At 40.3% G+C, this 14,827-nt stretch overlaps 1 protein-coding gene across 1 annotated transcript in view; it reads left to right on the top strand.

The window, feature by feature from the left end:
- The window catches only part of ppfibp2b (PPFIA binding protein 2b), a 49,646-nt gene extending 35,630 nt beyond the window's left edge, over positions 1 to 14,016 (top strand). The window contains 24 exon segments of the mRNA XM_055222220.1: positions 1,220 to 1,410; positions 1,519 to 1,551; positions 2,120 to 2,155; positions 2,158 to 2,180; positions 2,256 to 2,331; positions 2,406 to 2,488; positions 2,648 to 2,715; positions 2,796 to 2,861; positions 2,935 to 2,995; positions 3,141 to 3,188; positions 4,111 to 4,261; positions 5,333 to 5,468; positions 6,859 to 6,978; positions 7,059 to 7,209; positions 7,530 to 7,641; positions 7,717 to 7,805; positions 7,894 to 7,932; positions 7,935 to 8,018; positions 8,126 to 8,251; positions 8,483 to 8,671; positions 9,238 to 9,426; positions 10,736 to 10,801; positions 12,496 to 12,558; positions 13,895 to 14,016. Of these exon segments, the coding sequence (XP_055078195.1) occupies positions 1,220 to 1,410; positions 1,519 to 1,551; positions 2,120 to 2,155; positions 2,158 to 2,180; positions 2,256 to 2,331; positions 2,406 to 2,488; positions 2,648 to 2,715; positions 2,796 to 2,861; positions 2,935 to 2,995; positions 3,141 to 3,188; positions 4,111 to 4,261; positions 5,333 to 5,468; positions 6,859 to 6,978; positions 7,059 to 7,209; positions 7,530 to 7,641; positions 7,717 to 7,805; positions 7,894 to 7,932; positions 7,935 to 8,018; positions 8,126 to 8,251; positions 8,483 to 8,671; positions 9,238 to 9,426; positions 10,736 to 10,801; positions 12,496 to 12,558; positions 13,895 to 13,918 (2,224 nt within the window). The 3' untranslated portion in view covers positions 13,919 to 14,016.
- Positions 14,017 to 14,827: the final 811 nt, after the last annotated feature.

The following is a 14,827-nucleotide window of genomic DNA, read 5'->3' as shown; positions in this document are numbered from 1 at the left end:
GCCTTGTTGGATTTTCTTATGCTGAGCAGGTGAAGGATTTGTAGGGCATACATTTCAAAAGTAAATTCTTTGTTGATCCTTATAGGCACTTGGTTGCTGCAACTTTATCTCCTGCAGCTGTTTCCATGTAGGTCGTTTTATCTGCCCACACTATTAGAACAACTGAAGACAAAGTGAACGGGATTGAGACATTAACTCCAACTGGCTCCATTACATTGAATCCTGTTAAATAAGACTGCAAACTACTACTGCAATTACTACTAAATACTGTTAAAATGACAAAAGAACCACTAAGTCAAATATATTGGTAATTCAAATTTCAAAAAACGAAAAAGACCATTAACCACTAACACTTATATTGGCACAAACAAATACAAAGGGATCTGGCTTACACGTGACAAGATATCTGGGTTCACTTGAACAAAAAAAAAGCCTAGAAAATGCAATAAAATAAAGTAAATGAAAGAGAACAGGCTTAGAGGTTGTTCCCTTGAAGCAGTTTAATTTTCAACTCACATGGAAGCCCTTAATGACTGTTTAATAGGAAAGCTGAAGGTATTTAGCTCTGGTTGTTGAAGAAAGCTCTTGACTTGCTTTGGAAAATCCCTTTATTCTGTTCATAAACGTCCTCAGAAGACTGGGCTGGGCTCAAATGGGTCATTCCTGAGCTCTGATGTAGTGCAATAGTGTATACTGCATTCACTGTAACACGTTACAGTTGTAAAACCTTTCCATCTGCAAACAGCACAAGACTTTTCAATAGGAGGGATAATTTCATGGCAGTTTGAATTTTTCCAGCAGTCTGTAAATTGGGTGTTTACTGAGTGCTTTATTACAGAATAAGGATCAGGCGTTTGGATTTGTTTACACAAACCAATATTTTGTTAGTAGAAATGCTAAATAAAGATGTTTTGTTCGGATTTTGTAGTATAGATAGAAGTGTAAAAAAGTAATCACTAGTGGTGTAGTGGTTTATGTGATTGTTGCCATCCCAGCATTGTGGGTTCACTTTCCTGCCTCGACCTTTTACAGAATGTCTCTACCCTCTCTCTCCCCATTTCACGCTTTGGCTGTCCTCTCAAATAAAGCCAGGACAAATAAAATAAAAAAAGAAAGTGGAAGTAAGTAAATATTTGTACAGGTTTTTATTAAGTTGGAACTGGTGGCTAGAATATAGTGTGGTCTATAGTGTTTCAAATTCATTCTGTTTCTGTGTCAGATTTTGTCCCTGTGTCCACTCCATATTCCTTTATTGTACTTCTTTCCTGGTCTTGAATCATTTTATTTATTGTTCCACAGCTGAGATCTCAGACCTGCAACAGCTCGTAGCCTCCAAAGACGCAGAGATCGAGTGCTTACAGACCCAGCTGTTGACTAGAGGCGGATCAGCCAATGACAGCGCCGACAGAGGTATGTGTTCAGAAGAATAATATAGGAAATATGAGGCACCTATTGTAACAACTAATACACCTGTTTATTTTCTGTAATTCTGTGTTTCTCTGCTGCCCTCTGATGTAGAGGAGGTGTATATCAAGCAGCTCATTAACAAATGTAAGGCATTGCAGAACTTTGGAGAAATGTCACACAATGTCATATACTGAAGCATTTAATTACATTTATGTGTCCTGTAATATGTTCAAGTTATGATTAATTAATCCAAATTGATTGAGGGCATTTTAACTTGCCTTCACAACTTTTTTTCTCATATAGCTATAATTAACTATTTTCAGCTGCATTCACACCACACTCTCCAGAGTGTGAGTGGTCACTCCGAGACCACCTGTTTCAGGTGGCCATTTAATGTGAGTCAGAATACGGCTATTGAGTTCATACCAGTTCAAGCTCATCGCACTCGGAGCGAATGCTCTTTTAGGTCAACCTAACTAGTCACAGTGTGACTAAGACCTTAGACCATTTTATTATGCATTACTCAGTTTTTTCCAGGTGTTGCATGCTTGTTCGTTGGTCTTTGTTGTGCCTGTTTATTCATGTTAGGAGAACTGCCCTGTTAGCAGGCCTGTCCTGTCTGTCACTAGTTTTCAATCACATTCCTGTCACCTGTTAATTGCTCTTGACACACTGAAGCAAGCAATGAAAAACAATTACTATTATGTTTTAGATCATGAATACCAGAGACTCAAGGTTGGCATGGAGACGCTTTAGCATCCAATGATGAAAAGGTATTTGAGTTCTCCATTATTTAGTTTTTCTCTAATGAAAAATGTTAACATGTAATATACTGTGCATATGTTCAGGATCGCCGAATAGAAGAACTCACACTACTGCTCGCCCCAGTATAGAAAGATGAGAGAAATTATGGGCTAACATTAGGTAAGTAAATAAAAATACTATATTTTGAATTCATATTTTGAATTTAAACTGTGCATGTGCTGTGTAATGTCCAGGCAGCAGTGAGGAGGAGCTCAGCTGCAGTCCTAAACTCAGAGCCATCACACATAAAGCACACTCAGATATCATCAGGTCAGAGGTAAGTTTTCAGCAGTAAAGGTCCTATTATTACATTTAAAATACTGAAAAAGAGACTGGGATTGTCATACTAGATAAGATAAGATGAAGTCACTTGCTTTCAACAAAGTTGGCAGATTTAGCCAATAACATATGCACACTTTTTGTCTCTGCGGCTCAGATGTCCTCTAGAGGATCTTCACCCCTTATGCTTTCATCATCCCCCTACCAGAGAGACCTGGAAAATAGGTAAGATCAGTCAGACCTCTTTTTGTCCTAATAGACAAAACTACTGGGACTTACACTGCCCTGTTTGTGTTATTCTGCAGCTTTCAGAACTCTATGGAGGTGTCTCTAATGTCAGCAGGAGACGCGAGCTTATTCAATGGGTCATGGTAGAGTTTTATATTAATTTCATATGTTCATTGTCCTCGTATGGTCTTGTCCTGAAGTGTCTCCTTTGCCTAGGCCTCAGCGTCGCCTCTTGTCCACCAGCTTAGAAGAATTGCAAAGTGGATCCTTTAAGAAGGTTACTATCTGTAGTAGCATTTCTGATATGTGATACTACCTATAACACCATAACAATCTTTTTATATGGTCTAACAAAGTGTGTGCGTCTAACCTTACCTAACTCTGGTCTGTGTGTCTCTGGACGTCTTTTACTTTCTCACTAGGCCATAGAGTTCCAGCCTGTTGAGACTGAAACTGAAGTAGTTACTGAGGTACTGGAGTGCTGCTGACTGCATCGCCATCACTGCTGCCCATGCCTCATCTTTAATATGTCTATGAATGCGTGTTGTTTTTGCTTGTGTTGTGTTGCATGCATTCATACTTATTTTAATTTGAACATACACACAAGCCAACTGTATTGATGTTGGAAGCAGTGAAGCAGCAGCCTTGTTTCCCATGGCTCCCTGTGTCACCTAAAGTGCATTATTTCAAACGCACATCCAGGTTGTCCACACATTAGTCTTGCTGTGTTCACATTCACTGAAGTGGCAGGGAGAGGGCCAACCTGAGGAGGCTGTCACTGCTACTCCGCCTCCACTGTGTCCTAGACCTTTCTGTGTGTCTACCCTCTGCACACCGCACTCAAGGAGATCTCTTATGTAACAGAGCAAACGACCAGGCCACACCAGGGACTCATACTTTTACATAGAAGAACTTAACAGGGCAGCTTTGCATTATATAGTCTTTGTAGGAGTAATGAACAATATTATCTGGTGTCAGCAAGAAACTTTTTGTGATAACATGAGGCGTTGAGGACATGTTTGAAGTGTTTATAATTACTGAGTACTAAACAGAAATAGGTGCACAGTGGCTGAATGTATCTATTTCTAAACAAGCGGTGAAAGTAAAGTTGAACTTCCTGCACAAATGCACACTCACCAGTGTGTAAACATTGTGTGTGTGTCTTCTATTGACCAAAACATACTTCATCAATACCTCATAGATTCCATCCATCTGCTTCTCACAAATGATAACTCCACTAAATATGGCTAGCAAAATTACCATACTCATATTACATTCAGCGGTAGTGGCATGTGGTCACAAAGCCTGAGGTGCATATTGTTGCACCATACTGCATGTGAATGACTTATTATGATGTGTATTTGAATATTCTCTTATGTTTTTGTTGTGCAGAACACCCACATGGAGCTAAACAAGTACCAGACGTTACCAGGAAAACTGAGCAAAAAGAAAGAGCAACACAGGACCACAGAGGACGATGGGGAGTACTTGTCTCCTGTCCAACTATCTCCTGTCCACAACCACAATCAGAGCTACACTCCCAGTGAGTTTACCTCTAAGAATTGAAATCATGCCTAATATGACTAACAGTTTCTGGGGCTTGCTTTGGTCATTGACTTTAACAATGCTTCACATACTGCCTCTCTTCTGTCTGTCCCTCTGGCCTCAGTCCGCTGCAGGAGTGCGAGTGCTCCAGTGTTAGGTACTGTATATTCACATTAGAGCTATGTCTTGTGGTGGTTCACCTTGGACTATAAATGTGCTTATCCTAAAGTTGTACCTTGCTGTATTTTTACCTTGGTTAGTTGCAACTCGCTAGTTAGATGAGTTGACTGATCTTTCTAGAAGTGGGATTTTTAATGTTTATTTATGTAGTAAAAATGTATAAGCTGATAAAGATGTGCACACTGCTTGCATTTAGCCAGAGCTTAAAACAGATGCTAATCAGAAAAAGGGACCAGCTTGAATTAGTGTTCATGTGAATAGTAAATAAACTATAACAAAATGTAGTGTGACCGGCTATATCCACTCTCACTCATGATGTTGAAAAAAAATCACAAACAGGCATTATTGTGTGGTAGCATAAATATTAAACAATGCATTTTTGAGTTAATTTCATCAACATAAGCCATCAATTTGCTCCAGCATGTGAGCTAAAGCTAAAAATAGCATTGTCTTACATAATGCATACATATGGCATTTCGAACTATAGCCTCAGAATCAATAGTACTCAAACACCACTTTAATATGTGACTAATCTTGCGCAAGCTACGTCCCCATCTCACATTGCCTTTAGCTCGTGTCTCTCTTGCATGTTTTTGCTGTCACTGAACACACATTACCATGTTCTCTGGCTCTTCTCTGGGATAATAATGCGTGACTAATGCTCGCTTCTGCTCTCTTCCTCACTTCACTAACTCAGGATCCCCCGGAAAACACGACCTTTATGATGTTGGTGGGTATATTGAACTTCGTGTAAATATTGTGCAGTGCTCAGTGGCATTAAGATAAGTTCATTTCTTTAGCTTCAGTGTTTAGTAACTTATCTCGAGGCAACATAAATAAACTTTTTGAATAGTATGTGAGAGTGCCTTTTGTTGATTTCCTTTGCCAGGACACTCAGATAAGTTGGATGAGTGTTTGCTGTCAGACCAGTCCCCTCTGTCCTCGGGAGTGGACTCAGGACAGCAGTCTCCAGTGTCCCCAGAAAACAGGAAGACCCATCGGGGCATCAGGAAATTGTGGGGGAAGTAAGTACTGGAGACATAACTGAGTTTATGCCTTACTGCAAATCCCAATTGATTTTTTGTGTAACTATTGTTATACTTATGACTCTGCCACATATTGCATACACTGGGAATAGTAGAAACACATGCATCCAACATGCAGGCATCTTTGGACTCTCTTGTGGTCTTTGCAGTTTAAAATGTAATTTTTACAACTTCTACACCATTATCCCATAAGCTGACATCAGGACAGGGCAAAATGTTATACCTTAGTCACTAAGACTTGAATTGCATTTGACTGGTTTTCATGTTTTTCGAATTATCACTTTATGTCATGCCATAGAACCTGTAGTAATTATTTATCACACTTTACATCGGTGAAGTGGCAGTTGGGAAGAAACCCTTTTTAAAAAGTTTAAAAACACAGAAAGTAGCCCTGTGTTCTAAAATTGAATCTCTTTATCTACACTGCCTGGCCAAAAAAAGTCACCACCTGGATTTAACTAAGCAAATAGGTACGAGCCTCCTATTGGATAATTACTGAAGTTCAACAACAGTATGTGCTCAAAGAATGAGGTCAGCTGAATATACTGAATGACCAGGTTATTCCATCAATGGATTTTTTCTCCCGGATGGCACAGGCATATTCCAAGATGACAATGCCAGGATTCATCGGGCTCAAATTGTGAAAGAGTGGTTCAGGGAGCATGAGACATTCATTTTCACACATGTATTGGCCACCACAGAGTCCAGACCTTAACCCCATTGAGAATCTTGGGATGTGCTGGAGATGTTTTTTGCGCAGCAGTCAGACTCTACCATCATAAATGCAAGATCTTGGTGAAAGATTAATGCAACACTGGATGGAAATAAATCCTGTGACATTGCAAAAGCTTATCGAAACAATGCCACAGAGAATGCATACCGTAATCAAAGCTAAAGGCGTTCCAGCAAAATATTAGAGAGTGTGACCTTTTTTTTGGTGGTGACTTTTTTTTTGGCCAGGCAGTGTACGTCATTATTCCCAAATAAATCACAAAATTAAAATAAATTATAATTTCAATTCACATGCCATCAAAATGAAGGAACAGAAAACACATATTTATCAGTTTTATGGAAATTGATTGACCTGTCATATGCACTTTATAATGGTAAGTCAGAAATATCCTCAATGATGTCTGGGTCTAGGAAACACAGGACCCTTATTTCACAGTCGGAAGGAATGAAGAAAACCGTGAGAAAAAGGTTTGAAAAAGGCTTTTGTGTTAGTCTAGCCAAATGCATGTAGTTCTCTTAGCAAATGTGATGTGACGTGTGATCTCAGGTGTGAGCAGAGCCATTAAATCTACCCATGAAGTATTGAACCATGTCAAAACGCATGTCTAAACCATCTCCTCCGTCTGTCTGTCTGCAGGATCCGACGCAGTCAATCAGGCAGCCCAGTCCCTGTTCACGACTCAGACATGGGCGATTTTAAGAGAGGCGGCTTTAGGGCCACAGCAGGACCACGCTTAGCACGCTCCAGTAACGCACGGTACAAATCCCACATATTCAATCTTCAATCATGTTGTTTAAGCCAGAAGTTAATATTGTGATTGTGTTGTAATACATAAGAGAATTGAGGGGGCCGTTCTCCAAGTGGACAGTGGAGCAGGTCTGTGATTGGCTGGAGGACATCGGACTGGGTCAGTACAGTAGCTCGGCTCGACACTGGGGCTCCAGTGGGCAGACTCTGTTGTCAGCCAGTTCACAGGAAGTTGAAAAGGTATGTAGCCAACACTATTTCATTAAAAAAGACATTGTATGATTTAAAATTATGAGCCTGATTAGACTGATTATAATTATTAGGCCATTTTAGAGATCATAAACTTAAGTGACTGTCTTCTGGAGGTCCACCCTGCATTCTTCTTCTGAAACTTTTCTAACTTAAGAAAAATCCGTGTACGTGAATACTAGCTATGTGCCAAAGGGTTTGTGAGAGCTAGGAACCAGATTTCTCTTTCATTGTACCCCAGTGTGTGTGCGTGTGAGTATGTTCCCTGTAAAACTTAATCTGTTGATGAAATACTGTGCATTTATTTTCAGGAACTTGGCATAAAGAATCATCTTCACAGAAAGAAACTGCAGTTAGCCATCAGGTCATACAGTGGCAAAAGGCAGGAAAAGTCTTCAGATCTGGATTACATCTGGGTCACACGTAAGCACACACCATTCACGTTTTAAAAATACACATACTTCATCCATTTAAAATCTTTGGAATATTTCTTCAAAGGTTGGCTCGATGATATTGGTCTTCCTCAGTACAAAGATCAGTTCAATGAAGCTAGAGTAGATGGGCACATGCTGCAGTACCTCACAGTGGTAAATCCTCTTTTTTTTACTCTTTTTAATTTAATACTGCTTAGGGTTGTAATGCATTTTGCCTACTTTTTTTTTTTTTTTTACCTAGAATGACCTTTTATTCCTGAAAGTGACCAGTCAGCTTTCACCACCTCCAGCATCAAATGTGCCATTCATGTTCTGCACGTCAACAAGTTTAACCCAAACTGCCTCAAGCGCAGGCCCAGCAATGAGGTATCCAATCATGTGCAGGATACACATTATGTGCTTACAATCATTACATGCAATAAAAAGTACATCAAGGCCAGCATACATGTCTTCTGTATACTACTTTGTTTCAGAGCCAATTCACACCCAGTGAGGTGGTGCAATGGTCCAATCACAGGGTCATGGAGTGGCTCCGGTCAGTGGATTTAGCAGAGTATGCACCAAACCTGAGGGGCAGTGGGGTACATGGAGGCCTCATTGTGAGTAAATATTAAAAATATATATAGTTTAAAATATGTATAAAAGTACATATTTGGACTATACTATCATTCTAAGCCTATATGACAAATCCATTGGATTATGTAAAGAACAGCTTCAACGTTACTTTAAAACACATTTTAAGACACACATGTAAGAAGTCATGTTGACAGCTTGAATTTGAGTGATTTACTCTTGATAATCCTGATTAACAAAACCCTGTATTGGCACAGATGCTGGAGCCCCGTTTTAGCTCAGACACACTGGCCATGCTGCTGAACATCCCCCCACAGAAAACCCTGCTGAGACGCCATCTCAACACTAACTTCAACAGCCTGGTGGGTCCACAGGCTCAGCAGGAGAAGAGGGAGTACACAGAGGCGCCCGGCTACACCCCACTCAGCATCACGGCTAAAGTCAAGGTACAAAAACAGCATCACGAGAACACAGGACAGCCTTGTGTGCACAGAAAACACCTAAATCCATAAATGCAGTGTCAATGCAGTATAAGCCTGAGCCATATAATCCCTGAGGCGCAACCTCAGCTAAGTCAATTTGAGCACAAATATCACAACTCACACCCAACTATTTAAGCTGGAGGAGAATTGGAAACAATTTTCAAGATGCTTCATAACTTTTACAGTATTTAAAAATAATAATAATAATAATAATATTTTGTTATATGGTTAAAAATTAATATTGTCATCCATTCATATTACATTATGAGACAGAGTGTTGTTATGCTCTAATATTAATTAATAAGTCAATATCAAGCGCAAAATGTGCATTTTTGCTTATAAAAAATATCTTTTTAATTATACAAATTAGCTTGAGTAGATTAAGTGGCTGTGATTATTTTTGTTTTGATTTGTGTGATTTTAATGTCCTTCTTATTCTGTAAAGCACTTTGAATTACTTGTACAAATTGTGCTTTACAAATAAACTTGCTTTGCCTTGTATAAAAATACATATTTCTGTTTGTTTTTAGCCAAAAAAGTTGGGCTTCTCAAACTTGGCTCACCTGAGGAGGCGGCGCCAGGAGGAGGCCACAGATTACGTTTGTCCCGTGGATTCGTCCTCTGCTCAGTCTTTGTCTAATGGGACCCAGGTACGGCCATACACTGGCTTCAGAGGCCTCAGCCCCATCCTGGACCACGATGATCACCCCAGAGACCAGGTGGGACTGGACGACAGGACAGCTGATTCATCGCCATGACAACAGCCCACATCATGGACCATCAACAGCTGCCCTGCTTTGTTCCATCCCCCCTTTCCTTTAACTCCTCCCTTCCAACGTTGTACTGTGCCTTGTGCTGATCCTGTCCAGAGGAAGACGCCTTTTTATCAGCAGCCCACAGCAGACTAACCCAGCTATGCCCCCCTGCGGTGCCATGAGCTGATCTCAGGATTATTTCTTAAGATTTTGTCACAGTGAAGAGGAGTAAACCTGAGGGACATGTATTGACAACAATAAACCAGTGTTTGTAAAAATACAAAGAATATAACATAACTTTAATTTCACTGCTAAATTATGATAATAAAGCAGATAAAAAAAGGTATCCAGAGAACTAAATGAACACAGAAGGTGCCAACAGGACTGTCATGGCTTCCTTAACCTCATGTAGTTAGGATATATTGTGAAAACTAGTTTTATACAGTAATGAACAGCTTGTTAGCGAATTTTACTATTATATAAACCAACAGGCATATCCTTAACAGATTTTTTTTTGTGTAAAATGTAAATAGCAATTTATTCTCAGTGGAGTTTGTGAAATAGCACCATATAAACATGGAGTTTTGTTTGAGATGAATCTGTGCAATATTTGCATAAAACGGGGGGATTTATTTATAATAGCAAGATATTTATATCATAGTATTATAATGACTGAGTAAACTGAGCATGCTTGTTGATTACTAACTTGTGATATTTTGTATGATTATTTTTCATATTTGACTGGAATAGTATTTTTATAGTGATGAAAATTCTCTTCCAATAAAAAGTGTAAATGCCAGATTTTCTTTTAATTAAAAAATGTTTAAACTACAAAGTACTTCATCCCAGCTGTTAGCATATCATGTTTCAGAGTGATGTCTACAGAAAAAGCTATTACATTTTGTACCATCCTTCTTTTATGCAAAGCTTTCTTCTACAGAAAAGTGTAAAATATTAGTCATCAATAGACACTATAAGAACACGATTACATTGCTGGATGACCTCTAATGTAATGAAAGTCAAAGACAAAGATATCATGTTAAAACTAATTTTCACATGTTGTGCATCTTGCGTCCTCAACTAACATTTACCTGTCTTTATTCCCACTGCATGGCAAACAGAATGGCTTCCTTCCTGTTCAGATAAATGGCTTGACCCATAGTGCTAACATTGCTGAAACTGTGTTATTGCTAAAGCAAAACTTTTAATGTCAAATGGACTATTTGCATGTGCGTGTCAGTGTCATGGTATAATCAGTTTGTGTGTGCTGCAGATGGCGCCTTCTGAGGAAACCATGTTAGAGATAGGGACTTCATCTGAGAACATCGGCAGCCTCACAGTGAGTGTCTCACAGCCCACTGCTGCCTAATGAGCCTCTATACCAGTACTCTGCTCACTGCACTAACACAAGACAGGACTATCTGAAGAGCACTGGCTTTAACACCAAACACATATGTGCAAGTGACAAAGTCATTTGTCATAGAGCGAAAGGCTGTTTACAAAAGGGATTCTATAGCTCTCTGCATTCATAAGATTATTATACAATATATTATACACAACTATCACTATTATCAAGCACCTTGCCAAAACTGTTTTATATTCACTTTGATCACGCTGTGGGAGATATTAGGATTTAGCAAAAATAACAAATGTAATGTTTGAAGACAAAGGCCACACATAAGAAATGCAGTTTTATGATTCACAGCAGCTGATCAGCTTTCTAACCCTGGCTTTCCCAACATGCTTTGCCTGCAGTTCTCGCTGAGGGAGTTCCGCCGCCCTCAAATGGCACAGGTGTAAACAGTCAGTCTACCGCTCACCTGAGCTGTACCTGAGGACCCTCAGAAATCCAAAGAAATCCAGTGAAGATGAATGAAACATATCAAATGGACTGAAACAGTTTCTCTTTGCACATAAACGGGTTTTAAAATGCTCACAGCAGTTATAGTCTTATGCAGCATATTATTTTGAAGACAAGATGGCATGGTAGAAAAAAAACCTTTTTGTCCTGACCATTTTTTTTGTTTTTGAAAATGTTCAAATCATTATATTTTTATCACATGATCTATATATGTTATAGCTGTGCCCATACTTGTTTAAAGACAGTATAAACTGATGTTTTGAAATTGAATCCAGCATACACACACTGCACCTCACCACTTAATATAGTGAAATACTGACATATTATTAAGCTCCTAAGAGTGTTTATTTGATCATTATTCAGATATAGTCTGAAGTCATGTTTTTTGTTAGATTCATGTCACAATCTTGTCTAAAATCAAGCAAGCTTCTTGCTAACAAAAGCGACTAATGCAAATGCTGACATTAGGCCAGACTATTCTTTACTGTGTAATTTGCCCAAAACTAAATGCTGTAACAACAAGACCATACCCCAACCATAAATTCTGCTATCTCAACTATCCCAGAAATACATAAATGTATTTAATTATTTGTGTTGGTGATACAAAGTGTGCCATATGCAATCAATCCTATATAAATTAGTGCACTTTCTGTGTCTGTGTGCTGTCTGTTTCCACAATGACATTCTGTATATGCTGAATGTATTTGGACACTCCTGAAATACAAGAGGGTTTCTAACCATTTTTAAGACAGAGCAACTGAAAAATCTCAGTGGTCCAATCTAGTTTGATTAATGTTAATGATACAAATGACTAGTTTGTATCATTAAGTTGGCATTGTGTGCTAGCTGTAAATACAAAGACTGGTGAGCCCACACCCAACTGTTAGTTTGCCATTTTAAATATTAATGCTAAAAGTAAATTATTCACAAATTATATGTTGTGGATGTGAAAGGTCTTTATTGTTTGCCCTTCAAAGCCCTCAAGCACCCGCAGGTAGGCCTAACAGGTAAGCTGACTCTTCTGTTGAATTTGTAGTTTAACTCCAGTATTTTAAGTTTCAAGCACCACACCCATGCTTACATTGTGAGGCTAAGCTTCTTCTGGATGTTGGGAATAGCAAAAACAAACAATTGGACCCATACAGTCCAGCAGAAAACACTGTATATTTCAGCAGGGTCCGGGGCCAGAGACCAGGGCCAGACCTCCAACAGGGGGCTTTCCATCACTCATCCTGGTGAGTACTTTTACACAGACTCATTCATTTCTGTGACGAGATGTGCAGAACTATCTATACCAATAATAACACAAAACAGTAACAAAAAATTCATCCATCCATCCGGAGACAGGTCTAAGCAGTGACTCCCAGACTTCCCTCACCCCAGACACATCCTCCAAGTCCTCCGGTGGGACCGCAAGTTGTTCAGAGGGCAGTCAAGACATAGTCCCTCCAGCGTGTCCTGGGTCTTCCCCGGAGCCTCCTCCTTGTGGGACATGCCCGGAACACCTCCCTAGGGAGGCGTCCAGGAGGCATCCACAACACATGCCTGAGCCACCTCAACTGGCTCCTCTCGATGTGGAGGAGCAGCGGCTATACTCTGAGCTCCTCCTGTATGACCATGCTCCTCGCCCTATTTCTAAGGGAGCGCCCATCCACCCTGCGGTGGAAACTCATTTCAGCCACTTGTATCCGCGATCTTGTTCTCTCTTATCTTTTGGTCATTACTCAAAGCTCATGACCATAAGTGAGAGTAGCAATGTAGATTGACCGGTAAAGCTTCACCTTTCGACTCAGCTCCTTCTTTAATCACAGCAATCTGATACAGCGACCGCATCGCTGTGGATGCTGCACCGATTTGTCTGTCAATCTCAGGCTCCATCCTTCTCACTCGTGAACGAGACCCCGAGATACTTGAACTCCATCCAGCCGGAGAGGGCAAACCAGTGCTCCACGAACCTGTGCTCCACGAACCGGAGCCCCTCCGGCCCCTGGCTCTACCTAAAAATTCTGTCCATACAAACAATGAACAGAACTGGTGACAAAGAGCAGCCCTGGCGGAGTTCAACATGCACTGGGAACAGGTCTGACTTATTGCCAGCAATGCGAAAACAGCTCCTGCTCCGGTCATACAGGGACCGGACAGCCCTTAACAAAGGGCCCTGGACTTCATACTCACGGAGCACCCCTCAAAGGACACCACGAGGGACATGGCCTTCTCCAGATCCACAAAGCACATGTGGACTGATTGGGCAAACTCCCATGAACCCTTAACTGAACTTAAAAAATATGAGTTTTAATCATTCAGTCCATAGAAATATTACAATGTGTTACAAACTTTATCCTCCTTTACAGACTTAAACTGGGGCCTAAGTCAATAAGAAGGGTTTAGGTCATATGGGTTATAAGGAAACATTATGAAAGGAGACAATCAATTAGAATTTTGAGGTCAGGTTTTGCTGCATCCACAAAAACAAAACTCAGTGTATTCCCATATTAATTCCAGGTGGGCATAGACTACCATCTGACAAATACAACTCGGTGTCAAATGTTACATGTCTGTATGTTTTTGCAGTACATCAGAGAAACAAGCCTGTGACCTGTGGTCCCTGTCCACCATACGTGATGGGAACATTAGGCAGTAAACAAGACCAGCTGCTCTCCTCTTTCAAAGTTGTACCTTCTAGGACCCCATCCTGTGACAAGAGCACTCACTCCCAGAAGAGCATCTTTGCCACCCTGCGAAGGTCCCCCACCGCCAAACCCAGTGACTTCATCCCTCTGTTCAATGAATGTATCTCTGTGGCTGCAGCCCGCACTCAGATGTACCTCACATTCAAGGACCCAGAAAACAAGTTCTCACCAAGTCCGGAGACACTCACTGAGGTATGGGTCTATGTAAAAGGAAATATCGGAACGTATGTGGAGGATGTTAAAATCAAATATTGCTTTTACTGATTTTTTACATTAGATGGCCAAGTTGTTAATGTGATAATTGTTTTTTTTAGTTCTCAAGATATCCAAACAGTAAGTAGAATGAGCCGCCCATTTAGGTTACCTATTTCAATGCTGAAATCCAGCTGGTTTATTATTATTATTATTAATAATAATAATAATCACCATCACCAATCACTGACACACACGACTTTAAACCTAAAAGGACACTCTCTGATCTGAATCCTCACTATCCCCTGTCCATTTACTGAGAATGAGAAAAACTTCTATGTCTCTGTTATACACAACCCAAGTACAGCTGAGATTGTAGTACTAGTAATTGTGCAGGCTGTTCCTTTAACCGTATAACTGCGCTTTCCGCTCACAGATCTTCCTAATGACCTACATCTCAGAGACAGTCATGCTGAGTCTGACGGACACGTTTAACTGCACAGTGATGACTCCAGGGCAGAAGGTCCTGCTGGGGGCCGACTGGGTCTGGGCGGTCCTGGACAAGCCCACCAAGAACCCAACATCCAAATCGCAGTCCAAGTCCCTACACCTGCCCGAGCTC

The sequence above is a fragment of the Periophthalmus magnuspinnatus genome, chromosome 6 (assembly GCF_009829125.3).
Source record: "Periophthalmus magnuspinnatus isolate fPerMag1 chromosome 6, fPerMag1.2.pri, whole genome shotgun sequence".
NCBI lineage: Eukaryota > Metazoa > Chordata > Actinopteri > Gobiiformes > Gobiidae > Periophthalmus > Periophthalmus magnuspinnatus.
This window is presented reverse-complemented; position numbering and strand designations above follow the sequence as displayed.